The sequence below is a fragment of the Pistacia vera genome, unplaced genomic scaffold (genome assembly GCF_008641045.1).
Source record: "Pistacia vera cultivar Batoury unplaced genomic scaffold, PisVer_v2 Contig290, whole genome shotgun sequence".
NCBI classification, from domain to species: domain Eukaryota; kingdom Viridiplantae; phylum Streptophyta; class Magnoliopsida; order Sapindales; family Anacardiaceae; genus Pistacia; species Pistacia vera.
In genome coordinates this window covers 729,282-754,901 of record NW_022196102.1, presented here as the reverse complement: position 1 = coordinate 754,901, position 25,620 = coordinate 729,282, and the positions used below count along the sequence as shown (strand labels likewise).

At 34.1% G+C, this 25,620-nt stretch overlaps 1 protein-coding gene and 1 pseudogene across 1 annotated transcript; both read left to right on the top strand.

Annotated features, from left to right (window-relative positions):
- Positions 1-14,883: 14,883 nt before the first annotated feature.
- On the top strand, positions 14,884-25,382 carry LOC116134672 (annotated as a pseudogene).
- On the top strand, positions 16,711-23,237 carry LOC116134667 (ABC transporter C family member 3). The gene is given in 8 exon segments (XM_031420345.1): positions 16,711-16,761; positions 21,209-21,568; positions 21,571-21,659; positions 21,836-21,922; positions 22,023-22,257; positions 22,604-22,816; positions 22,819-23,068; positions 23,210-23,237. Coding segments are annotated over 7 exon segments (1,221 nt in total). The 5' UTR covers positions 16,711-16,761; positions 21,209-21,249.
- Positions 25,383-25,620: the final 238 nt, after the last annotated feature.

The following is a 25,620-nucleotide window of genomic DNA, read 5'->3' as shown; positions in this document are numbered from 1 at the left end:
AAAAAAAAAAAATTAAAAAAAAAAAAAAAAAAAAAAAAAAAAAAAAAAAAAAAAAAAAAAAAAAAAAAAAAAAAAAAAAAAAAAAAAAAAAAAAAAAAGAAGAAGAAGAAGAAGAAGACTGATTTTAGAGTTTTTCATCTCAAGTCTTTATAACTCCATCTCAAGCTATGAGACCATCACTCTGAAAAGTGAAAACTTCTTAGGGTGCTTCGTTTTGCGGAATTCTTTATCACTAAAAAGACATAATTACCATTGAGATAGATTACCTTGAAGATTATGAGGGAATGTTATACTAATATGTTTGGTTAGATTGGTGAGTATAAATAATTAATAACTATCGAGGGGTTTACTGAATTGCCTTTTCTTGTTAATATTATTATTATTATTATTATTTAGAACATTTTTTTAAACCCCTTACATTCGAGAATTTAGCTAAAATACATCAACAACAAAAGTTTAAAATTTAACAAAATACACTCGGCCACCCAAGACGATTGTCAGCTGCCAGCCACCACTATCGACAATAGTTGAAACGACACATGATCGACCGAATCTAACCGATCGTGCTCTGATTTAGCCATGGCCAGATCGAAGGCCGAAAACTGCCAAATGGCCATGGATCTGGCCAGAAAGCCAGATCCATTCTAGCCATTAATGGCTAGATCTATGGTCATTAACGGTCATGGATTTGGTCGTTTTCGGCCAGATCCACAACCATCTAGCCATTTCTGGCCTAAAACAGCTAATTATAAATCGATGCACGACCAACCAACTCCAGGTGGTCATGCCCCGTTCTAATGACTGCTAGTGGCGGTCGACGACTGACAGTTGTCTTCGGTGGCTAGGGTATTTTGTGTATTATTCATGTAAAAATTGAGGGTATTTCTGTCTAAAAAAATAATATATGAGGTTAAAGAAGTCATTTCGCACATTTTGGCTAATTGTTATTTAGTAGACATATGAGGGCATTTGTGTCCAAAATGTTTATTAATTAAGGGTAAAATTGGTATGACTAGTTGATTACCTTGGTATGGAAAAATAATACTGTCACAGACGGTAAACGAATTACCCCCGTTTTTACCTATAATAACCACTATTGGCATTGAAAGTTTACCGTAATCTTTCATTACTTGACACCCAAACATAGTAATTTCTGGAAAATAAGATAGATTACTGGTAGGGGTGAGCGGTTCCAGATACCCTGCATTTTCCGGAGGAACCGGAACCGCACAGTGCAGGTTCCCAAAAAAAGGAACCGAAACCGGAACCGCACAGTGCAGGTTCTTCAATTCAAGGAACCGGAACCTAAAATGCAGGTTCTGGTTCCTTTCTCGGGTACCCTATAAAAAATCAGTTACCCCCCTATTAGTTTAAAAAATGACAAAAATACCTTAAAAGTTTACAAATACACCCCTAACAAATTTTGACTACTCATTCATTTGTGTCCAATGTAACTCATAACCTATAAATTTAATATTATAAATTAATAATGTTTATAATGTAATATAGTAATGTTGTAATTAATTAAGTAATTATTAAATTATAATGTAATGTTATAATTAATTAAGCGATCATACTATAATGTAATGTTATAGATACTTATAATTATTTAAGTAGTTATTTAACAATAATGTAATGTTATAATCAATTAAATTTCTAATAATTTAATTAATTACTTATGTTTAATGTTTATGATATAATGTCATAATTAATTAAGTAATCATTTAATTATGTAATATTATAATTAATTAAGTGATCATACTACAATGTAAATTGTAATGTTATAATTAATTAAGTAATATACTATTTAATTATAATGTAGTATTATAATTAATTAAATTGTTAATCATTTAATTAAGTATTGTAATATTGTTTATAATATAATGTTATAATTAATTAAATAATCATACTAAAAATTTATAATGTAATGTTATAATTAATAAAATTCTAATCATTTAATTAAGTATTGTGTAAATTAGTAAATTAATAATATTTATAATATAATGTCATAATTAATTAAGTAATCATTTAATTAAGTATTGTGTAAATTAGTAAATTACTAATGTTTATAATATAATGTCATAATTAATTAAGTAATCATTTAATTATGAATGTTATAATTAATTATGCGATCATCCTATAATGTAATGTTATAATGAATTAAGTAATCATACTATAAATCTATAATTTAATATTGTAATTAATTAAATTTCTATTCATTTAATTAATATACTAATGTTTATAATGGAATGTTATAATTGATTAAATAATCATACTATAAATATATAAGTTAATGTTATAATTAGTTAAATTTTTAATTATTTAATTAAGTAATGTAATAATATAGTAAATTACTAATGTTTATAATGTAATGTGATAAATTCATAACTAATTATGTAATCATTTAACTATGTAATACTATAATTAATTAAGTGGTCATAATATAATGTAATATAATAATGTTATAATTTAATTAAGTAATTATTTAACTATAATGTAATGCTTATTAATTAAATTTCTGATTATTTAATTAAGTAATCATTTGTTATAATGTAATGTTACAATTAATGTTCATAATATAATGTCATAATCAATTAAATAATCATCTGATATATAATGTTATAAATAATTATATACCATACTATAATGAATTAAGTAATCATATTATAATTTTAAATAAATTATAATTAATTTGTTTATAAGAATATTATAATTAATTAGTGATCATTTAATTATGTAATGTTACAATAATTAACTAATTAAGTAATCGTACTATAAATTTATAATGTAATGTTATAATATAATTTTAATCATTTAATTAAGTATTGTGCTAATGTTTATGTGTAAATTAGTAATTACTAATATTTATAATATAAGTCATAACTAATACATTAAATAATTATTAATTATGTAATGTTATAATAATAGTGATCAACTTAATATAATGTTATAGTAAATAAGTAATCAGACTATAGATCTTTAATGAAATTTAATAATTAAATTTTAATCATTAATTAAGTAATGTAATAATGTAGTAAATTACTAATGTTTATAATGTAATGTATAAATTTATAACTAATTAAGTAATCATTTAACTATGCAATCTATAATTAATTAAATGATCATATATAATGTAATGTAATAATGTTATAATTTAATTAAGTAATATTAACTAAATATAATATTTAATTAATTAAATTTCTAATCATTAATTAAGTAATCATTTGTTTAATATAATGTTATAATTAATTTTTATAAATGTCATAAATAATTAAATAATCATCTAATTATAAATGTTATAATTAATTATGTAATCATACTAAATGAAATATTAAAATGTTACAATGAATTAAGTAATCATACCATAAATCTTAATATAATATATAATAATTTGTTATAATAGAATGTTATAATTAATTAGTGATCATTTAATTATAATATAATATTACAATTAATTACGTAATCGTACTAAAATTTATAAGTAATGTTGTAATTAATTAAAATTCAATCATTTAATTAAGTATTGTGTTATGTTTATATAGTAAAATAGTAATTACTATATTTATAATATAATGTCATAATCAATTAAGTAATCATTAATTATGTAATGTTATAATTAATTATGTATCATAATATATGTAATGTTATAGTGAATTAAGTAATCATAAATCTTTAATGTAAATTATAATTAATTAAATTTTTAATCATTTAATTAAGTTTGTATCAATGTTTATAGAAAATGTTATAATTGATTAAGTAATTATACTATAAATCTATAATGTAATGCTATAATTAATAAATTTCTAATTATTAATAAGTAATATACTAAATGTTATAACTATAAGTCAATAATAAGTAGTAATCAATTAATGTAATGCTATAATTAGTTATACTATAAATCAATAAGTATGTTTAAAATTATGATAATTAAGTAATCATTTAACTATAATGTAATATTATAATTGATTAAGTATGATATTTAATTAGTAATAAAATTTATTCATGTTTATCAATTATAATATATAATAATAATTGCTAATTTACTATAGATATACTTAGAACTTAATAATTGAAGTAAATAACTAAATATTATATTCAATCAAATATACTATTTTATTCAAAAATAACTCTTTTATAACATTAAATTTAAAACACTTTTAATTGGATCATAATCCAATTATTCACTTAATTAATCAAAACTTTAATATTAATATATAAAGTTTTAATATAGTGTAATTTATAGTAATAAGTATAATTATATATATTAATTAGGTTATTCTAAAAATTTAACTTTTTCTATTTTAAATTTTTTTTATATGTAAAAATAGAAACCCCCCATTATTCACATTTCACAAATATTTCATTCTTGTCCAGGTTCCAAAACAGGTTCCAAACAGATTCCAAAATAGGTTCTAAAACAGGTTCCAAAACAAGTTCCAAACAAGTTCCAAATAGGTTCTAAATCAGGTACCCGCACAGGTTCCAAACAGGGTAGTTTAGGTTCTTTTTCTAGGTTGGTTCCGGTTTCGGTTCCTCCACACACAAGAACCGGAACCGCACAGTGTCGGTTCCAATAAAATGGAACCAGAACCTACCTGCACAGTGCCGATCCGGTTCTGATTCCGGTTCTACCCGCAGGTTTCGGTTCTACCTGCTACCCGTACCACCCTTAATTATTGGTGTTATCGTTTATACCCCCGAAACAAATGCACCTTAGTTCTTTCTCTTTCTTTTGTCCACTCAAATTTATTATTTTACAGAAGTTGGCTAAATTGATCTTAATCTTAGTCACACTAACTAATTAGGCTTGGATGAGTCTTTGTTATTTGAGACTTCGTCGTGCTTATGCTAAACGTCTTTGACACTTCAATGTTTATTTCTCCTTTTTTGGTCTTTCATATCCAAGTTTCCTATCTTCAACACATAATGCCACATACACAAACCATGCCATGATGCCAATTGAATTAATTACTAGTAAATGAATGACTATTTGTGTTTGAGAGTAAAAGAGGTCTAAATGTAATAGATGTAAACAGAAAAAGCTTGACTCTGTGTTTGACCAATTTTTCTTTTTCTCAAAAAAGACTTGAAACAAAAAAGGTTTATGAGCTAATATTTAAATCGCGCGTGCCTATATCTCTTGCAAAGTCTATTTGTCATCCCATGTAATTTAATTTAAGTTGACCTGAAAATCTACTCATGTATTACCAAAACCATGATAAAGCTGAAAAAATCATAGCCTCACTGAATATTTCTTCCTAGAAGATCTATTTCCAGCGTCACTAAAACACAATCAGTAATCACTTAAGCAGTAATGGACTCCGGATTTGGCTCTAATGGGGCAACTTAAAAAAAAAAAAAAAAAAAAAAAAAAAAAAAAAAAAAAAAAAAAAAAAAAAAAAAAAAAAAAAAAAATCCTTAGATTAGAAACCTAAAAATTGAACTTTTAAATACATTAAATTTTGCTAATAAATCTTTATATAAGAGATATCTATGTGTTTATATCATAGTGTTTGATCGATAATCAAACGCTTTTTAAATAAAAAATATAGTTGAAGTGTTTTTTAAATTAGAAGTGCTTGATATATAAATTTTTTTAATTCTTAAATTGTAAAAGTACTTAAGAGAATACTGTAAATATAATCGTATGGCTTATAACAAAAGAGTAATCTATTAATCCTTATGTTTTATTTTATTCTTCGTTTTTTAAAAATGATCGACATACTAATATTGCCGAGTTGCACGTTAGCTGATTCGGACACCTTGGTTACAAAAAAAAAAAAAAAATACCAATATTATGTTATTGATGTTTTCAATACTAATTAAATAATTAATACTACTATTTTAAGTATATTAAAATAATTTAAATGAAAGAGATGAAAAAAATTAATTTGGGAACCAAAAAATGCAAGGATTTTTTTTTCTTGACTACAAGTAAAATAAAGGAGTGTATATTAGTGATTAGGAACCCAACCCAACCCAACCCAGCCAGTTCAATCGGGACTCGGGGCCTTCACCAAGTCGGGTTACAAATTTTCCTATTGATTCAAACCCTAGAAATTAGGACATCAATTCGTGAACAATTGAAAGTTGAAATGTTAGGGCATTTGAAGAAAAATGGCCGATGAGTGTAATGGTGGTGACGGAGGTGATTTCTGATGAGTGAATCGACTGAAAATCGCAAAAATAAGTCACCAAAAAAAGCCTACTGTTGTTGGCAATTAGGGAGGCTAACGGGTGAGGGGTCAGATGGGTTTTGGTTAGGAGGCTGAGGGAAGTGTTTTCATGGTGATGGGGAGTGTTGTCGTTGCCAAAAACAGGCCGTACTTGCCGACGTTGACGATGGTGTTTGGGGTATTTTTGTTGGATTTCAAACTATTGGACACCTGTTTGACTTGCCAATAAAACTGGTTGAACTACTTGACCCAGGTGGCCTGGCCATGTCACTATACGAGTTGGGTTTCAAAACATTGGTGTATTGTTAAAATATGAAGTACAAGGTAACTTTCATGCCCCCACTGAAACCATTAGTGGCTCCGTCCCTGCCCCCAAGGACAAATCATACCCTCTGCCTCTTACACTCCTTTACACACCTATCTATAAAAGGAATATTTACTATTAGGACCTTAAATTTTATCCAAGATGTTCTTCATTAAAGCAATTCTCGTACTTCCTTTGATTCTAAGTACAGGTCAAGCAACTATGATGGGTCATAACTGTCATCGTCACCACTCTTTGCTTACAGACAAGGCTGATCTTCTGGCATTCAAAAGCACCATAAAATTTTATCTGAATTGTACGGTAACTGGTTGGGGGGAAGATGTTGATGTATGCAGCTTCAGAGGTGTCAGCTGCAACAAACACCGTTTACGTGTAGTTCAACTTATTCTACCAGATTGTGGACTATCGGGACCCCTCTCACCCTTTCTTTCAAATCTCACTGGCCTTCGAGTCCTAGAGCTCTATAACAATTACTTTTCTGGAGTCATTCCACTTGAATTTTCGCACCTCAGACACCTCGTTTATCTCCAGCTAGATGAGAACAACTTACAGGTTCCAATACCAGAGTCCTTTGCTCTTCCTTCTAAACTCCGTATGGTAACTCTTTCATCTAACAATTTAACAGAAGCACTTCCACCTTCCTTCTTCCGCAATTGCGCTTCACTAAGAACTGTAGACCTGTCCGACAACTTTTTCACGGGAAAAATTCCACAAGAAATAGGAAATAGTCCACATCTATGGTCCCTCAATTTATACAACAATCAGTTTGTAGGACAGCTTCCTCCATCTTTCGTAAATACTTCAATGTATAATTTGGATGTGGAGACAAATAATCTTTCTGGTGAGTTGCCTTCAGATATCTTGGGGAAGCTGCCTTCACTTGAATATCTCCTATTATCATATAACAACATGATAGGTCATGACAACAACAGCATTCTCGACCCCTTCTTCACCGCCCTGGAAAATTGCACAAGCTTAGCTGAGCTTCTGTTATGCAACGGAAACATAAACTCTAACACTAGCTTATTGAATATAATAATACAAGTAGTAAAGCATAAATAAATTGCCAAAATTAAATGCAAAAATAAAGAATACCAGGAATTAACGAGGTTCGGTATTAAAACCTACATCCTCGGGCGCTGCAAAAGAAAACTCCATTATCTCCAAACAATATTACAAATATTTGGGCAATACAACAAATACCCAAAACAAAGGGGAGATACAACAAAACTTGCAAACTAAAGGGTCCTTAAAGAAAGAACCCTAAACAAAAGAAGTATAATGGAATTACAATTTGGGATGCCTAATAACAATGATATGGGTCCTTATATATAGGCCCCAAAAGTTTCCCACTTTTCAATCCTAATCAAAGTGGGACAAACAACCTTTTCTTAGCCTATTACATATAAGTCCCTAAACCTTTCTCCATTATCATTTCTACCCCATGTGATTTTGCTAAAAGACATTTTTCAACAAATCTCCACCTTGGCGAATTAGCAAACCTTCAAAGTTTTGTATTCTTCTGTCAAATTTTGCAACACCTCCAAATGTGCCAAAAAGCACAATCAAGCTCGCAGGATATTGATCAAGTTCAAACAGTGATTGAACTTGATCATTGTCACTACTTTTGTTAAGACATCTGCAGGATTCTCAGCAGTCCCAATCTTCTCTAATAAGATTCTTCCTTCAGAAATAATTTTCCGCACAAAGTGGTGACGAACATCTATATGCTTGGTGCGAAAGTGGAATACTGAATTTTTTGCTAAGTGAATAGCACTCTAACTGTCAGAATAGATAGTGATCTTCTTCTGACTAATTTTCAATTCATCCAATAGCCCTTGTAACCAAATAGCTTCCTTCACAGCCTCTGTAACTGCCATGTATTCTGCCTCTGTAGTAGACAAAGCAACTGTAGACTGCAAAGAAGATTTCCAACTTACTGGAGCTCTAGCAAGAGTAAATACATATCCAGTAGTTGACCGACGCTTGTCCAAATCACTAGCATAATCAAAATCAACATAGCCAACAGCAAATTAACTAAGATTTTCATCCCGCTCAAAAACCAAACTAATGTTTACAGTACCTATAATATACCGTAAAATCCATTTCACAGCTTGCCAATGTCCTTTACCAAGATCATGCATATACCTGCTCACAATTCCAACTGCATGTGAAATGTCGGGCCTAGTACACACCATTGAATACATCAAGCTACCAACCGCATTTGAATACGGAACTTTTGACATATACTCTCGTTCTTCATGCGTACTTGGAGATAATGACGCACTAAGCTTTATATGAGGAGCAAGTGGAGTACTTACAGGTTTTGTACTTTCAGTTATGCCAAAACGTTGTAAGACCTTCTTAAGATACTGCTTTTATGTCAAACAAACCTTTCCATTTCCTCTATCTCTAATTATCTCCATACTGAGAATCTTCTTGGCTTCCCCTAAATCCTTCATCTCAAATTCTTGATTTAGTTGAGCCTTTAACTTCTCAATTTCTTCTACATTCTTTGAAGCAATAAACATATCATCAACATATAAGAGTAGATAAATGAGAGTATCACCTTGTAGCCTTTGAAAATACACACAGTTGTCAAATTTGCTTCTTGTGTACTCTTGACCCATCATAAACCTATCAAATCGCTTGTACCACTGCCTCGGAGATTGTTTCAAACCATAAAGCGATCTTTTCAGTTTACAAACCCAATCTTCCTTCCCAATACTCCTAAATCCTTCTGGCTGAGTCATATAGATTTCCTCTTCCAAATCACCGTGTAGAAACGCGGTTTTCACATCAAGTTGAACAAGTTCAAGATTCATCTGAGCAACCAAGGCCAACAAAATTCTAATGGAAGAATGCTTTACAACTGGAGAAAATACCTCATTGAAATCTATTCCTTCCTTCTGAGCGTAGCCTTTCGCCACCAACCTTGCCTTGTATTGGATGTCTTTCAAATTCGGAAATCCTTCTTTCTTTGCATATACCCATTTGCATCCAATTGCCTTCTTATTCTTTGGTAATTGAACAACCTCCCAAGTTTCACTCTTATGGAGAGACTGCATCTCTTCTTTCATGGCTTTCCTCCACTTACCATTTTCGGAACTGCTAGCTACTTCATTATAAGTGGAAGGAACTTCACCATCTTCAATTGGGATTGCATAGGCCACCATATCAGCAAAACGAGCAGGCTTGCGAATTTCTCGTCTTGGCCTATTAACAGCAATAGATTCTTGTTCAGGTTCTTGGGAAGAATGCTCTTCTTCATCTCCAATGAACTCCTCTATCATAGGAGTCTCATTTCCAACTGGGCCAACTGATGTTGTTTCAAACTCCACCTGCTGCTGAGTATGCTCCACCTGTTGCGGAGTACTGAAAACCTTCATCTGGCTTCCTGTTTTCTTTTCTAACATAGAAGACTCATCAAATGTCACATCCCTACTAAACAGTATTTTCTTCGAACTTGGACACCAAAGACGGTATCCTTTCACACCTGAGGTAATCCCCATAAATACTGCTTTCTTTGCTCTAGGATCTAACTTAGACTTTTTTATATGATAATAAGCAGTGGAACCAAAAACATGTAAAGAGTCATAATCAGAAACAGGTTTTCCAGACCATACCTCAATCGGCGTCTTGCCTTCAATTGCAGTTGATGATAGACGATTAATGAGATGACACGCATATATAACTGCCTCAGCCCAAAACTCTTTGCCCAGCCCAGAATTGGACAACATACACCGAACTTTCTCCAGTATAGTTCGATTCATGTGTTCTGCCACCCCATTCTGCTGTGGTGTATTTCTAACTGTAAAGTGACGTACTATTCCTTCATCTTGGCAAACTTTCAAAAACGGATCAATAAGAAACTCACCACCATTATCTGTACATAGATGCTTGATCTTTCTGCCAGTCTGAGTCTCAATCATCTTTTTCCATTTAAGGAAAACACCAAGTACGTTATCTTTAGTTTTTATCACATACACCCAAACTCTTATGGAAAAATCATCTACAAAAGTGACAAAATAGTGCATACCTCCCAAAGATGTTGTTTTGGTAGGTCCCCACACATAAGAATGAACATAATCCAAAATACTCTTAGTATTATGGATTACGGTGCCGAATTTCACTCTTGTCTGTTTTCCCAGAACACAATGCTCACAAAAATCCAGCTTACAAGTCTTTGCACCTTTCAATAAGCCTTGATTCACCAAACTAAGTAAGGCTTTTTCACCTGCATGCCCCAAACGCATATGCCATAGCTTGAGCATTTCTGAATCTGCATCCTTCTGCATGACTGCAGCTGTCGTTTCAATAACTGTACTACCATTATAGTAATACAAGTTGTTTCTCCTCGTGCCTTTCATTACCACAAGAGCACCTGAAGAAACTTTTAGAATTTGATCTCGCATATTCACTGTGAAGCCTTTAGATTCCAAGGCTCCTAAAGAAATAAGATTCTTTTTCAACTTCGGTACATACTGAACATCTGTCAGAGTTCTAGTTGAGCCATCATGATTCTTCAACCGAATTGAACCTATCCCAGTTGTTTTACAAGCATCATCATTGCCCATATAAACAACTCCACCATCAAGTTCTTCAAAATTAAAGAACCACTCCTTGTGGGGACACATATGATAGGTACAACCTGAATCCATAATCCACTCATTTGATTTAGAGGTGGATGATAGGCTAACTAGACAGAAATCTGACTCATCCTCTTCACGCTCAACAACGCATGCATCAGAAGCAGCTTTGCCCTCTTTCTTTTACAACTTCGGACAATCTTTCTTCCAATGCCCATTCTCACGACAAAAGGCACATTGATCCCTATTGAGTTTTCCCTTTGAACGAGATCTTCCTCTTCTCTCCTTCTTACGACTCTGATTTTGACTCCGCCCTCTTGCTATAAGAGCTTCTGCTGACTCATCTCTATTCTCCTTCTGATCCTTCTTCCGAATTTCATGATTGGACAGAGCAGAACAAACTTCTTCAAAGGACAATTTTTCTTTCCCATGAAGAAGTGTAATACTAAGATAGTCCAACTCATCTGGAAGAGATCCAATTAACAACGTAGCCTTATGCTCATCTTTGAATGTTTCATCCAAATTTAATAAATCAGCCATTAATCTGTTAAATGTATCAATATGGCTACTGATATTTGTACTTGGTCTCAACTGAAGACGAAACAGTCTTTTCATCAAATAGAGCCGATTCTCATTACTTTTCTTCATATATTTGTTTTCCAGCGCCTTCCATAACTTATTGGCAGACGTCTCTTTAATGAATGGATATTTCTGCTCTCTACAAAGACATGAGCGAATCATCCCACATGCTTTTACATTCAACCTCACCCAGTCTTTCTCATAGACACCTTCTGGTTTTTCCTCCAGAACCTTAATAAAACACAATTCTGCAGAGTTTCTTGATTATGACAAAAAAAAATAAATAAATAATCGTGTTAAATTTGATTATGATGTAATAAAGAAGAAGAAAAAAAGTGTTGTGAGATCTTGAAGATCAAGTTAGAATTTGTTAATGTACTCTCAGGGATGCTTTATTACAGATTTTGATATTATAAACTACTTAAATATATAGCTGAGTATATACATTTTAGTTTCTGTTAGTGTGTCAAATTGTATGGTGGTGTTTATAGCCGTAGTTTCTGGTAGATGCCAAAAACTTTTATGCAGTCTTGGTCTTGAGCATAATGCTCCCATCAAAACAGCCGGTATTGATTAAAGGTGAAAGACTGGTAAATTTGGAACTTCTGTGTTGAAAAGTCCATCAGAAGAATCTGAACCATTTAACAATGAAGTTTTTATACTTTTGAGGAAATAATGAAGTTTTTTCAAATCCTATTTGTTAGATTGAACATAATGTTCCCACCAAAGCAGCTAGTATTAGAGGACTACATGGAAAGTGTTAGGATCCCATATTGAGAGGGAAGAAAGGTAGACATTGGGTTTATAAGGGCTTGAACACCCTTGGCAAGCTGGTTTTTCAAGGAAAGTTCTACCCAAGCCCACAAAGTATCAAAGCCAAATCCCACCCTTCCCACCCTAGCCCATGTTATGGAATGGGAGACATAAGAGAGTAGGCCACCTAGAGTGAAACTGTCCAGAGTGGGGTAACAATGTTTTAGAAGAGGCAACCTGGGAGAGTAGCCCACCCAGAATGAAGCCGTCCAAAGTGGGCCAACATGAACATTGGGTCTCAAAGCCTTGAGAGGGAAGAAGGGTGGGCGACATGGGAGAGTAGGCCATCCAGAGTGAAACTATCCAGAGTGGGCTAACAATGTTTCGGAAGAGGCAACTTGTGAAAGGGCTACCTAGGAAAGGGTGACCTGGGAGAGTAACTCGCTGTCCAGAGCGAGCCAATGTGGACAGTGGGTCTCAAAGCCTTGAGAGGGAAGAAGGGTAGACATGTAGTTTATAAGGGCTTGGGCACCCTTCCTTGGCAAGCCAGTTTTTCAAGTAGATTTCTACGTAAGCCCACAAAAGGACCACTGTCTAGCCTAATTCTTATCAAAAGTCCCATACCCAACCCAATTCCTATTAATTTGGGAGTGGGTTTCTATCAAAGTCAGCCAAAGTGATGTTCAAAACATATAGGTTAGGGATACGTAGCTTCCAATGTTTCTGAAGCAAAAAATGATTTTTTGCACAGAATGCTACAAAAGGCCATCTTTCATGATTCTTTTATTGTTATTAAACAGACTTTACTAGACCAAATGACATAAACATGCTGGAAAATGCTTAGCATAAACTTTTAGACCAACATCGATTACTTCATTTTCCAACGAAGAATAAATATTAAGCTTTTTTCTCTAGTGTTTGTTTTTCTCTTCATTTTTTGTCTATAGTACCTATCACTTAGCACATAATATTAAATACTAACAATGACATTCTGACAACCAAGTGTGAATTCAATACTCTGGTAAATGGTTTCTATAATTAAGAAAAGAGAAATAAATTGTTGAAATGTGAACACTTTTTGATAATTGATAAAGAAAAGGCAAGCAAGAAGAAAAGGCAAACAAGAAGAAAAATGAATTTAAGTTTTAGGCAAATTTATAGTTTAGGAATTTGTAATTGAGAATAATTGTTTTCCTTTTCCATTGTGAGATGTATTAGGAAAGAATAGTTGATTTAGGACTTTATTTAAGTTAAAATAGAAGAATGATTCTAAATTAGAAAAGTTCTATTAGGAACAGGAATATGAATCCTAGTAGAATAAGAATGTTTTACTTTACTTATAAAATAGGGGAATTAAAACCTATTCAAGGTTATAAGAGAGGGAAGTAAAGAAAGAGAGAATGTGAGGATACAAGAGGTTTTAATGTAAGGATACCAACGAGTATTAAACACCATAGTAACAAGATGTTCGACTGAAGAATTAGAGAATCCAAAGATCACTTATAATGAAGGTTGATGGTGTGATGAAACACTTGTATCGTATTTATATTATTATAGTAAAAACTCTCTCATCCGTAGATGTAGTCGAGTTATGCTGAACCACTTAAAATATCGTGTGCCTTTGTGTGTTATGTATTCTTGTTCCTTATTTTATGTTTTTTTCCTCTTCCGATTTCCAACATGGTATCAGAGCAGATTCTTATTTTTCAACAGAAACTGTACATTCTTGTGAACAAAGTATAATAGATATACATATTGACGTTGTTTACAATCATTTCTGTTATTTTAATTTCACAATAAGAGATGGGTTGGTTCACCTGGTCTTCTCAACTTTTCTGCTTACTGTTATTGCTCTTTTAGTCTCAAAGTTATGCAAATCTGTGCTCTCATGACCAAAGTTCTCCACTTCTCAAGTTTAAGCAACTCTTTTTGTCCGATGAAATTTCTTCCGATTGTGATGAAATGATGAATTATCCGAAAATGATGAATTAAGGCACATAAATTTGAATATTATTAGCAAAGAAGTTGGAGAAAAAGAAAGGTAAAGTGTAATGAGGTTTCCTTCATTATAATATGATAATTTAAATATTAGCTAAAGGATAAAGTGGTAATCCTTAGCTTGTAAAATAATAGTTATTGGTAGTCGGTAGAGCTTACATAATGGTTTGTTTAAGACCATGGTACCATGATGTTGTCCAAGAGTTTGACAGGTGGCTCAACTTCTCTGTACTTTCTCCCTCTCGCGACTTACCTGGAAAGGCGCCAAATTTTGTCTCACTTCAGCTTTGGTGCTTAGCTGTCTCTCTCTCCTCTGCCAACAACCCGTCTTTTGTCACTCACTTAATACATTATATATTTATATCTATACATAAAAATCGAAAGTCTTCGAACTTGAGAAATGGAGCTTTTTGATTCAACAGAGCATGCTTCGTTGACTTTCTTTCCACACTTATATTCAATAATGTATTCAGGTACTGAGTTTCTTCTCAAACCCATTTTCTCACGGGGGTTTTCTGCTTCATTACACTCAGTTCTGTTACTAGTTTTGTTATTCTCGTGGGTTTGGAAGAAACTGAGAGAGAGTGTTAGTCATAGAACTGAAGATTCAAATGAGAGGTTTAAGAAAAGGGGGGTTTTGTGTTATAAGAAAACGTTGGTGGGTTGTCTAAGCATTTCGGTGCTTAATCTTGTGTTGTGTTTATTGAGTTACTTCTATTGGCAAAGAAATGGTTGGTCTGATGATAAAGTGGTGACCCTTTTGGATTTAGTGGTGAAAGCGCTTGGTTGGGGTGCAATTTGTGTATATTTGCATACCCAGTTTTTTGATTCAGGTGGACAAAAGTTCCCATTTTTATTGACAGTTTGGTGGGCTTCTTACATGGCAATCTCTTGTTATTGACATTGTTCTTTACAGAAACGATGTGTCTTTACCCATTCAGTACTTAGTATCTTATGTTGTCTCTGTTATAAGTGGGTTGGTTTTATGTTATGTGGGGTTTTTTAAGAAAAGTGAGGGTGAAGGTACCCTCCTTCAGGAATCTCTTTTAAATGGTAATTCAAATGTAAGTGATGATGCAGGGTCAAGAATCAAGTCCAGAGGGGCCGATAATGCGATCCCTTATTCAAGTGCTGGTCTATTAACTCTTTTTACTTTCTCTTGGATGGGTTCCTTGATTGCTGTCGGCTATAAGAAAACATTAGACCTTGAGGATGTGCCTCAGTTGGATAGGCATGATAGTGTAGTTGAGGCTTTTCCAATTTTTAGAAGTAAGCTTGAAGCAGATGGGGGTGTGGGGAGTAGAGTTACCACACTAAACTGGTGAAGGCATTGATCTTATCAGCATGGAAGGAAATTCTGTTAACAGGTTTCCTTGTCCTTTTATACACAATGGCCACATATGTTGGCCCATATCTCATTGGCACTTTTGTGCAGTACCTCATTGGGAGTTGGGAATTTAAAAATGAGGGGTATGTTTTGGTTTCTGCTTTTTTTGTTGCAAAACTTGTGGAGAACTTCTCCGAGGTACACTATTTCTTTCGGTTGTAGTAGGTTGGAATTAGGATCCGAGCAGTTCTTGTCGCAATGGTGTACAATAAGGGTTTGACACTTTCTTGTCAGGCAAAGTAGGAGCGCACTAGTGGGGAAATAATAAATTTCATGACAGTTGACACTGAGAGAGTAGGTGATTTCAGTTGGTCCATGCATGATCCATGGATTGTGCTGTGCAAGTGGGTTTGGCCTTGTTTATATTGTATAGAAATCTTGGGCTTGCATCGATTGCAACTTTTTTGGCAATAATAATTGCTATGGTACCGAATTTTCCTTTGGGGAGATTGCAAGACAGGTTCCAAGTAAAGTTGATGGAATCAAATACGAGAATGAAGGCTACTTCTGAGATTCTAAGGAACATGAGAATTCTTAAACTTCAGGGATGGGAGAGGAAGTTTTTGTCGAAAATAGTTGAACTTAGAATGAGTGAGGCTGGATGGTTGAAAAAATATCTTTACACCTCTGCCATGACCAGTTTTGTCTTCTGGGGTGCCCCTAATTCTGTGTTTGTGGCCACATTTGGTGCTTGTATACTTTTAGGAATTCCACTTGAGTCGAGCAAGATCTTATCTGCACTTGCAACGTTAAAAATTCTTCAACAGCCTATCCAAAATCTTCCTGACACAATTTCAACCATAATTCAGACTAAAGTTTCGCTTGATAGAATTGCATCTTTCCTAAGTCTTGAAGACTTGAAGGCTGATGTTATAGAGAAGCAGCCAATTGGTAGTTCTGATAAAGCAATTGATATAGCTGATGCGAACTTCTCCTGGGATGTTTCTTCCCCAAATCAAACGCTAAGAGACATCAACTTGAAAGTGTTCCATGCATGCGAGTTGCAGTTTGTGGTACTGTTGGCTCGGGTAAATCTAGCTTACTTTCCTGTATCTGGGGAGAAGTACCCAAGATATCTGGTAATCTTAAGCTGTGTGGTACAAAGGCTTATGTTGCTCAGTCACCGTGGATACAGAGTGGCAAGATTGAAGACAACATCTTGTTTGGTAAGGAGATGGACAGAGGAAGGTATGACAGAGTTCTTGAAGCATGTTGCCTTAAGAAGGACTTAGAAATCCTTCCTTTTGGTGATCAGACAGTTATAGGTGAGAGGGGAATCAATTTGAGTGGAGGACAGAAGCAAAGAATACAGATTGCGCGTGCTCTATACCATGATGCTGATATCTATCTGTTTGATGATCCTTTTAGTGCTGTGGATGCACATATAGGATCCCACCTCTTCAAGGTTGTATCTGTTCCTATCATAAATGCCTTCACTTCTTGTGGAATTTATTTTTTATTCAACTAATTTATGCGTAAATGTTTCTCGACTAATGGGGATCTGTGCTTGTGATGGACTGTGGGATTCTTTCTTCTTTTAAGGAAATACTTAACGGAACTACTACTTAATTTTATGTGGCAGGAAGTTTTGTGGGGTGCTCTGAGTTCAAAAACGGTGATTTATGTTACTCATCAACTGTGGTTCTTAAATGCTGCTGATCTTATCTTGGTGAGAAATTTTAATTTCTCCTTTTGCTTTTTGTTTTTTGATTGGGTGCATTGCTTCAAATTCATAACTCATTAACTCTATTTATCCCTTGCTGTGTTAGGTAATGAAAGATGGAAAGATTACACAGTCTGGAAAGTACAGTGACATTCTGAATTCGGGAACCGACTTTATGGAACTTATGGGTGCACATAAGCAAGCTGTGTCAGCTTTGAAGTCCATCGATGGTGGGCTAGTTTCAGAAAATGTAAATACTAGCAAAGAAAATTGTGGCAGAAGTAGTAATGGTGTTGTTAATAAAGAGAAACATAAAGATATTCAGAATGATAAAGCAGAGGAAGTAGCAGAGGCAAAAGGGCAACTTGTGCAAGAAGAAGAGAGAGAGAGAAAGGTAGAGTTGGGTTTTGGGTGTACTGGAAGTACATCACCGCAGCATATGGAGGAGCCCTTGTACCATTTATATTGTTGGCACAGATTCTCTTTCAGGCCCTTCAAATAGGCAGCAATTATTGGATGGCTTTGGAACTCCTGTGTCTGAGGATGCAAAACAATCTTTTGGGGGCTTTACACTAATTATTGTTTATGTAGCTCTGGCTATTGGGAGTTCCTTTTGTATACTTTGCAGAGCCACACTTCTTGCAACGGCTGGATACAAAACTGCCAGTATTCTCTTTAATAAAATGCATCTGTGTATTTTCCGTGCCCCCATGTCTTTCTTTGATGCGACCCCTAGTGGACGAATTATAAACAGAGTGAGTGTTTATATATATCTTTTGTTTGTGATATCAGGTGATTTAACATTGGGGTAATTGTTTTCAAAATTGTCTTCTCTGGTTGCAACAGAGTAATGTTCTTCTGTGTTTTCTTAACTTTTTGAATATCAATATTATACCAAATATTGAATATTTGAATATTCTTAATTTTTGTGCTTTTGCTCGTATAGGCTTCTACCGATCAAAGTGCATTGGACTTGAACATTCCGTTTCAAGTTGGGGCTTTTGCATTCTCAATGATCCAGCTTCTAGGAATCATTACAGTGACGTCTCAGGTTGCATGGCATGTTTTTCTTGTTTTTATCCCTATGATCGCCACCAGCATTTGGTATCAGATAATCCTTCTGCTCTTGGCGACTCTTCTAAGTTATGCCAAATTATGGCTTCGCATCAGATCTCCTATGCAATCTTGACTATTACCTCATGTTTTTTTGTATTATTTAGTTTTTCTATGAGAATTGTTGATTTTCTGGATTATGCATCTAGTTATAATTGCGTATAAAACATAATTATTAAAGTGCTCTTGGTCATATCTGTATTCCCTTATTTTCTAAGTTACAGAATTTCCACGGAATAGTTAATATAATGTGATTATGTGAAGTCCGTTCATTGTCATAGTTTTTACCGTTTTCTGATGGTTGTTTTCTGACAGTGATATAATTTTGCAGCAATATTACTTACCTTCTGCACGAGAACTTTCACTGTTAATCAGAGTATGCAAGTGCTAATAGTACAGTTATAGATTTTTTTAAAATTAATTATCTTTTTTATAACAATTTGAAGTTTTTTCACGTTGTGTATGTCACATTATTAATTTAATTGTGAAAAGTGGTATAAAAACAATTATAGATAATATTGATAGAATTAAAGATTCTTTAGTTTGGATTACTAGTAGTAATAAAAGAAATGTTAAATTTCAAGATGCTAGTATAAAATCAAATATGTCTCCTAGAGCTTTTGCATTAGACATGTCTGTTAGATGGAATAGTACTTATTTAATGCTTAATTCATGTTTACCTTATGCAAATTTAATTAGTTATTTTATAGCAAATAATAGAGGTCCTCATTATTTGGTAGAGAATGATTAGCATATAGCTAAAATATTTCATTCTTTTCTTAAAATTTTTTACCAATCCACTTTACAACTTTTTGATGTGTATTATCCTACTAGTCCATTGATAATACATACAATTATAAAAATTTCAGAGTTTTTTATAAAAAAACAGAAACAATGAAATTTTAGGGGGACCAATAAAGGCAATGGAATTTTTTTTAAAAAAATATTGAAAACTTATTCCTTTTCTTTATTGTTTAGGCGCTATATTTGATCATAGAATTAAAGTAGCAGGTTTAGAAAATGGTTTAGACACATTAACTGAAAATTTACAAAACGAAGCATATGCCAATTAACTAGGAGAGGTAAGAAAGTGTCTTGCAGAGGTATATTTGCGCTATGAAAATAGGTATTGGAACCATCAAAGAGGCATAATACCCAGGGAAGTTGCATCAGAAGAAACAAATGAAGACTTCTACTCTTGGAATGCACTTAATAGGCCGAAGAGGACTCGAACCCGAAGCACAACCTCCTCTTTAGAAGCACTAATAACAAATATACTGTTCTCTACGCAGTCACAGAGTAATGAGCTTTAACAATATTTGGGAACCCTCGAAATATTACTAGTAGATCCACAACAAAGAGCCAACTTTGATGTCTTAGAACATTAGAAAACGAGAAAATGTATTTTTTCAGTATTATCAAGATTTGTCTTGGATGTTTTCGCTATTCCTGTCTTAACCGTCTCATCCGAACAAACATTTAATGCAAGTGAAAGAATTTTAAATGAAAGAAAGACTAAACTTTTACAAAAAATGATTGAAGTCCTCACATGTCTTCGAGATTGGGAACGGTCGCGCCATCAAGATCAGTACGAGGTTGTCAACGATACTTTAATAGAATCATTTCAATTTTTAATATAGATAATACAGATGAGGGAAATTTTAGTCAACCCCCAAATTAGTTGTTTTCTAAATTGTAATTTACAAATTAATTGTCAATTATTGCACTCTTTTTTCTTTACCAAGTTTTTGTCCCATTGAGTTTTTCTTAGTGAGGTTTTTAACGAGACAATAATTTTTTTGATAAATGCTAAGAGACATCAACTTGAAAGTCTTCCATGGCATGCGAGTTGCAGTTGTGGTACCGTTGGCTCGGGTAAATCTAGCTTACTTTCCTGTGTCTTGGGAGAAGTACCCAAGATATCTGGTAATCTTAAGCTGTGTGGTACAAAGGCTTATGTTCCTCAGTCATTGTGGATACAGAGTGGCAAGATTGAAGACAACATCTTGTTTGGTAAGGAGATGGACAGAGAAAAGTATGACAGAGTTCTTGAAGCATGTTGCCTTAAGGACTTAGAAATCCTTCCTTTTGGTGATCAGACAGTTAAGGTGAGAGGGGAATCAATTTGAGTGGAGGACAGAAGCAAAGAACACAGATTGCGAGTGCTCTGTACCATGATGCTGATATCTATCTGTTTGATGATCCTTTTAGTGCTTTGGATGCACATACAGGATCCCACCTCTTCAAGGTTATATCTGTTCCTATCATAAATGCCTTCACTTCTTGTGGAATTTATTTTTGATTCAACTAATTTATGCGTAAATATTTCTCGACTAATGGGGATCTGTGCTTGTGATGGACTGTGGTATTCTTTCTTCTTTTAAGGAAATACTTAACGGAACTACTACTTATTTTTATGTGGCAGGAAGTTTTGCTGGGTGCTCTGAGTTCAAAAACGGTGATTTATGTTACTCATCAACTGCAGTTCTTAAATGCTGCTGATCTTATCTTGGTGAGAAATTTTAATTTCTCCGTTTGCATTTTGTTTTTTGATTGGGTGCATTGCTTCAAATTCATAACTCATTAACTCTATTTATCCCTTGCTGNGGGATGTTTCTTCCCCAAATCAAACGCTAAGAGACATCAACTTGAAAGTGTTCCATGGCATGCGAGTTGCAGTTTGTGGTACTGTTGGCTCGGGTAAATCTAGCTTACTTTCCTGTATCTTGGGAGAAGTACCCAAGATATCTGGTAATCTTAAGCTGTGTGGTACAAAGGCTTATGTTGCTCAGTCACCATGGATACAGAGTGGCAAGATTGAAGACAACATCTTGTTTGGTAAGGAGATGGACAGAGAAAGGTATGACAGAGTTCTTGAAGCATGTTGCCTTAAGAAGGACTTAGAAATCCTTCCTTTTGGTGATCAGGCAGTTATAGGTGAGAGGGGAATCAATTTGAGAGGAGGACAAAAGCAAAGAATACAGATTGGCGTGCTCTGTACCATGATGCTGATTTCTATCTGTTTGATGATCCTTTTAGTGCTGTGGATGCACATACAGGATCCCACCTCTTCAAGGTTATATCTGTTCCTATCACAAATGCCTTCACTTCTTGTGGAATTTATTTTTTATTCAACTAATTTATGCATAAATATTTCTCGACTAATGGGGATCTGTGCTTGTGATGGACTGTGGTATTCTTTCTTCTTTTAAGGAAATACTTGAAGGAACTACTACTTATTTTATGTGGCAGGAAGTTTTGCTGGGTGCTCTGAGTTCAAAAACGGTGATTTATGTTACTCATCAACTGCAGTTCTTAAATGCTGCTGATCTTATATTGGTGAGAAATTTTAATTTCTCCTTGTGCTTTTTGTTTTTTGATTGGGTGCATTGCTTCAAATTCATAACTCATTAACTCTATTTATCCCTTGCTGTGTTAGGTAATGAAAGATGGAAAGATTACACAATCTGGAAAGTACAGTGACATTCTGAATTTGGGAACCGACTTTATGGAACTTAGGGGTGCACCTAAGCAAGCTTTGTCAGCTTTGGAGTCCATCGATGGTGGGCCAGTTTCAGAAAATGTAAATACTAGCAAAGAAAATTGTGGCAGAAGTAGTAATGGTGTTGTTAATAAAGAATGTTGAAGGTTGATACTTGGCTGGAAATGCAGCAGTTCAACTGATGTTCAAACATGTTTTTGGCGGTAAAACTGAAAGGCAATCTGCCAGGGGTCCATTTGTAATACTGCAAAGTTTTACTCTTTTTGTAATGCTTGATATGTATCCCAGATTATGTGGGATGTGTTACAGAGTTGTTGTTTAGTTGGTATTAAGTCAGTAGCTTCAGATTAAATTAAGTTTTTATATGTCTGCATGTTTGGTGTAATAGTGTAAGAAATCTGCTTTATTAGTTGAAGTGTAAACTCTTTTGAACTAAAGAAAAAAAAGGCACTTTTCTTCAATCGTTTTTTGCTCTCTTTCTTTTCTTAGTGATCTCCAGCACATAATCTCCAACAAAGAAGAACATAAAGATATTCAGAATGATAAAGCAGAGGAAGTAGCAGAGGCAAAAGGGCAACTTGTGCAAGAAGGAGAGAGAGAGAAAGGTAGAGTTGGGTTTTGCGTGTACTGGAAGTACGTCACCGCAGCATATGGAGGAGACCTTGTATCATTTATATTGTTGGCACAGATTCTCTTTCAGACCCTTCAAATAGACAGCAATTATTGGATGGCTTTGGAACGCCTGTGTCTGAGGATGCAAAACAACCTGTTGGGGGCTTTACACTAATTATTGTTTATGTAGCTTTGGCTATTGGGAGTTCCTTTTGTATACTTTGCAGAGCCACACTTCTTGCAACGGCTGGATACAAAACTGCCAGTATTAAAATGCATCTGTGTATTTTCCGTGCCCCCATGTCATGTGACCCTGAGTGGACGAATACTAAACAGATTAAGTTGATATATATTTATCTTTGTGACATCAGGTGATTTAACAAGGGAATATTTGCTTTTCAAGTTCTTTTCTCTGTTGTCAACAGAGAAACATTTTTTTTGTGTGTTTCCTACTGAATGTTGTTAATTCCAATATTATACCAACTATAATTTGTATGCTTTTGCTTGTACAGGCTTCTCTACCGATCAAAGTGTTGTTGATTTGAAAATTCCGTCTCAAGTTGGGTCTCTTGCGTTCTTGATTATCCAGCTTCTAGGAATCATTATTGTGATGTCTCAGATTGCATGGCAGGTTTTTCTTGTTATCCCTGTGATTGCCAGCAGCATTTGGTATCAGGTAATCGTTGTGTCCCCGGCTACTCTTCTAAGTTACACCAAATTATGGCTTCACATCAAATCTCCTATATAATCTTTAGTATTACCTCAGGTTTTTTGTATTGTCTTTTGTTTTAGTTTTTCCACGAGAATATTAGATGTTCTAGATCATGTATCAAGAGGTAATTGCTTGTAAAGTTATTTTTTAAGTTACAGAATTTGCAAAGTTCTAGAGAAGAGTTAATATAATGTGATTATGTTAACTCGACTCATTATCATATTGTTTAACATTTTCCAAAGGGTGATTTCTGACAGTGTTATAATTTTGCAGCAATATTACTTACCTTCGGCAAGAGAACTTTCACGATTAGTAGGAGTATGCAAAGCTCCAGTGATACAGCATTTTGCTGAAACAATTTTAGGGTCAACAACTATCAGGAGCTTTGATCAAGAATCAAGGTTCCGAGACACAAAAATGAAACTGATGGATAGATATTCTCGGCCCAATTTCCAGGCTGCTGCTGCAATCCAATGGCTATGCTTCCGACTGAATATGTTATCTTCTATAACGTTTGCCTTTTCTTTGATTTTCCTAACTTCTATTCCAAAGGGTGCTATTGATCCAGGTATTTGTTTCACAAATGTTATTGCTATATGTTTTGGTATAGACATTAATTGTTAAAGGAGCATATAACAAACCTTTTTTTCTTTTCCTTTTTTAAAGCAATTGTGGGCGTGGCTGTGACTTATGGACTCACTCTAAACTCATTACAATTTTATGTCATATACAATCTATGCACTCTAGAGAACAAGATTATTTCAGTCGAGAGAATACTTCAATACACTTGTACTCCTAGTGAGCCACCTCTTGTGATAGAAGAAAGTCGGCCTTACCGTTGTTGGCCGTCACAGGGAGAAGTTTACATTCGTGACTACAGGTAATTCTACTGGTTTTATACTTCTATTCTCTCATTCTTCAGTAATATTTTCTTGATGAATTGTTATGGTTCGGGTGTAGGTCCGCTATGCCTCGTGCTTGCCACTTGTGTTACGAGGTCTGACTTGCAGTTTTCCGGGAGGAATGAAAACTGGCATTGTGGGGAGAACAGGAAGTGGTAAATCAACACCCATTCAAACAGTTTTCCGGATTGTTGAGCCTGCAGCCGGTCATATTATGATAGATGATATCTCATCAATTGGACTGCATGATTTACAGTCAAGACTGAGCATCATTCCTCAAGATCCAACCATGTTTGAAGGAACTGTGCGAAGCAACCTGGACACTCTTGAAGATTACACAGATGAGCAAATTTGGGAGGTGGGTTGCTTTTATATTTGATTATAGTAGGCAGTTTTTCCTCATATATCTGACATTCAGTGTTTTCAGATTTTGCAATTAAAGATTTGGTTTGGTAAAATTTATTTAAATGGGTATAGGCTTTGGATAAGTGCCAACTTGGAGATGAAGTTAGAAAGAAGGAAGGGAAGCTAGATTCCAAAGGTCTGTCTCCTCTTCTTCCTGTGGTATGAATTGTAAATTTTTTGAAACTCATAAAGGCACATAAGTTTCATTGTGTATGCTAATGTGGGTTTTGCAGTTACCAACATTGGAGAGAATTGGAGTATGGGTCAGAGGCAATTGGTGTGTCTTGGACGTGTGCTACTAAAGAAAAGTAAGGTCCTGGTGCTTGATGAAGCTACTGCATCTGTTGACGTTGCTATAGATAATCTGATTCAACAAACTCTACGGCAACACTTTTCTGACTGCACAGTCATAACAATTGCACATCAAATTACTTTTGTTATTGCTAGTGATATGGTTCTGCTTTTAAATAATGGTTAGTATGGTCATTAATTTAATTCTCCGATAGATTCGATAATATGACATATTCTTGGTTTTTCAACATCTTTGTGTAGGGCTTATCGAGGAATATGACTCTCCATCAAAATTGCTAGAAAAAAAAGTCTTCCTCTTTTGCTCAGCTAGAAGCGGAGTATACTGTGAGATCAAATTCCAGTTTTGAGAAGTAAACTTGAATTTGTAGGTTGGTTCAAATGTTGTTTTATTAAGAATTTTTGTTGCAGGATATGATTGAAAATGTGTTAGAGATAAAGGATACACATGTTAGAGAGGTGATGACACCTCTTGTTGATGTAGTTGCAATTGATGCAAGTGCCACTCTTGTTGCCTTCCACACCTTGTGGGTGACTCATCAATATTCAAGGTAAATTAATTATTGGTACTTTTGCTTCAGCGAGTGCATATTCA